Genomic DNA, 3,066 nt, shown 5'->3' on the forward strand with positions numbered 1-3,066 from the left:
CTCAGTGCTGGTCCAGCCGTTTCTCTAGACATGTATAGTGTGTTAGCTCACTCCTGTGAGCATGTGTTAACAAGTAGAGTTTGCCTTTTAATTTCTGCCACCATCTCAGCATCTTGATTATAGCTTCCATTCTGAATGCTGAAAGGCAGGAGAAAATTGGGCTTGCTTCTTATTTTATGTTGTGAGTTACAAAATCTGTAAAGCTATATTAATATTTTATTTTCTCAGCATGTTGGTTCACCACAATTTTGCCTATTCAGCTCTCAGTAGCAATACCCTAATCCTGGAATAGTCACTTTAGAGAAGTTTCCAGGCCCTTACTAGAAGCAGCTTTTTCTAAAAAACCTAATATATCTGTTGATATCAAGAGTTCAGAAGCTACACAGCAGTTTCTAAGTGCTGCAAAGATTGTGAGTGTGTAGAAAGCTTAACATGAATATGAAACAGCACAGTAGTGTACTGAAACTGTGTTAATTTAATGAAGTGTTAAATGCTACTGAGTGATCAGGTATTTAGACTGCAAGTCTCATAAGCAGTCCTTCTTTCCTTTGTAACACATGATCAGTAAATAACTTCTAGGTTAAAATTGAAGTAGGCAGTTGCTGGTTTGCTCAGAGCTTCTTGCAATGTTGAATGCTCCACTCAAGAAGTAACTGGTTCTTTGAAAGGTTCCCCCCCTCCCTATTTGAAAGGGGCCTCTGGAGACCATCCAGCCTAGCATAGCACTTGCTTGTTGCTAATGCTAACTAATTCAGTTCAGCTGTGACTTTGTTTAGCTGGGTCTTAAAAACCTTCATAGACAGGTCTCTCACACTCTCTGGGCAAGTTCTTCCAGTGCTATAGTCTGTTAGTGGTCCCTCCTGCAGTGCCCCACCTCAGCCTTCCAAGCCACAATCTGTGGCCATTTTTCCCTGAAATATCTGGTTCCACTGAGGAGCATGTTGCTGTTGTCTTTAATTCTTCCTCAAGTATTTTAGAGCTCCTGCCAGATGACACCTTAGCCTAATCACAGCACTCTCAGCCTTTACTCCTAGGTCACACAGAAAGGTGGGAAACATAACCTTTGTGCATGAAAATCTCCAGAATAAGGCAGGGTGGCTCTTCAGCAATAAGATGCCCCATCTGGACCTCCACCACAACCTACCTTCCTGATAGGGAAAGGGAGCAAGTGGACAAGACCAGTGCTGTGAGTGGTGGTAGCCTTGTGTAACATGCAGGAGTGTTGTAGCCATCTGGAGGGATTGGCTGGAGGTTTGACTGTGGTGGGTGAAGAGTCACAGGAGGTAGTTAGGATGGATGACTGAAGGGTTGCAACTGTCACTCTAATCTGGTATTCCTGATGTTCATTATGTGCCATAATCACACTAAGAAGCCTGGAAGTGCAGGTGCTTTGATTCTGTGTGTGGTTGATACCTGTTGAAGAAATAAATCTGTGATGATCTGTCTTGCAACATGCCTGTTCCAAAGGATTGCATGTGCTCTGCTTTTCCCCCTCTGCAGCGTTCCAACCCCCATGCTGCCTACCCCAACCCCGGACCAAGCACATCACAGCCACAGAGCAGCATGGGATATTCAGCTACCTCCCAGCAGCCGCCACAGTACTCGCACCAGACACACCGGTACTGAGCTGCGCCCCGACACGTCAATGCACTGTTGCTAATGCTGCAGGACTGGCCCACAGCCGCCGGCCTGGACCCGGCCTGGGCCACGAGAATGTACTGTACCACCACACCTCCAACCTGTCCCATCGCCACGACCCTCCCCTGCCACTGAGCGGAGTGGTGGCTCCCAAATTGTACCTGGGTTTGGGGTTAGACTTGAAAAGAAAGTGCTAGCACAGTTTGTGTTGTGGATATGCTACTTCTGTAGTTTACTTGACATGGTTCAGACTGACCGATGCATTTTTTTCAGTGACAGTCTGTAGCAGTTGAAGCTGTGAAATGTGCTAGGGGCAAGCATTTTTGTTGTCGTATGTGGTGAATTCTCTTGATGTAACAACTTTATCTGACCAATAGTACACAACATCTTTGAACTGGTACTTGAAGCATACAGTATATGTTACCATGGCAAAAAAGCAAACTAACCGTAACTCTCAGACAGTTTTGATAGACGTTTATTTTTAGTGACTTTTGTGGGTTGGTTCATTTTTCACCTAGATCAATGTTTTACAACCGACAAGATTGCTACGATGAGATTTTCTTAAGAACGTGAAAGCATTTGCATTTTTTTCCCAGCAATTACAAATGTCCCAAAGATTAATTTCCAACATAAGTTTTTGGTTTTTTATTTTAAAATCTATGACTTGACTGGTATTAAAGCTGCTATTTGATAGTAAAATAAGTATGTTGTCATTGATATAAACATGTTTGGTTCAGCAAACAAACTAAAATGATTGTCATAGACAGTGTTTTATTTTTTTCCTGTTGGTGTTAATGATTTGTGAGCATGCTTTGGGATTAAAAAAGCATGAGTGATATTTCCTAAAAAGGTGCGGCATCCATTCAGATATCTTGTCATGATTTTTGAGCGCCAGCTTGGTGTAGTGGGTTTTAAATTCTGTTCAGTTACTTATGTTTTTTGTTTTTAAACTGTTCGCACGTTGTTTAGGGGTGCCATTCCTACTGCAGAGGATCAAGGTGTTAGGAGAGCCTTAGAATTTATGAGGAAAAACTTACATACGATGTACTGTATCAAACTATTTTACATGAATGACACAAGTATTCTGAGTAAAAAGAAAAAAAGAAATCAAACATTGTTGAAACAAGGTGTTATGTAATAAATTTATTTTTCATAAATCTGCACATGACCTTTGCCTGTATTGCTTTCTACCAGCGATGACACCCCATGCCCCCATCCATCCCTCTGTTCCAGATTGTGTCCTGAGAAACGGCATCCAACAGGAATTTTTCTTGCAAGTGGGTGGGCTTCCATTACCTGCTGAGAAACATAATTTTTCCTTTAACTACCAGGAAAAAATGTCATTACTCTTGTTCTGTACACATAGCTGATCAACTGGAGATACGTTATGAGTGGGTTTATTACTAGCTACATTTCCCACACCAGACA

At 42.2% G+C, this 3,066-nt stretch overlaps 1 protein-coding gene across 1 annotated transcript in view; it reads left to right on the top strand.

The window, feature by feature from the left end:
- Window positions 1–2,801, top strand: part of LOC103798288 (cyclin-dependent kinase 8) — a gene marked incomplete at its 5' end in the record, with an annotated part of 13,572 nt that extends 10,771 nt beyond the window's left edge. The window contains one exon of the mRNA XM_009070541.1: window positions 1,501–2,801. Within this exon, the coding sequence (XP_009068789.1) occupies window positions 1,501–1,626 (126 nt within the window). The remainder of the gene's footprint in view (window positions 1–1,500) is intronic.
- Between the last annotated feature and the right edge of the window lie 265 nt (window positions 2,802–3,066).

The sequence above is a fragment of the Acanthisitta chloris genome, unplaced genomic scaffold, assembly GCF_000695815.1.
Source record: "Acanthisitta chloris isolate BGI_N310 unplaced genomic scaffold, ASM69581v1 scaffold14612, whole genome shotgun sequence".
NCBI lineage: Eukaryota > Metazoa > Chordata > Aves > Passeriformes > Acanthisittidae > Acanthisitta > Acanthisitta chloris.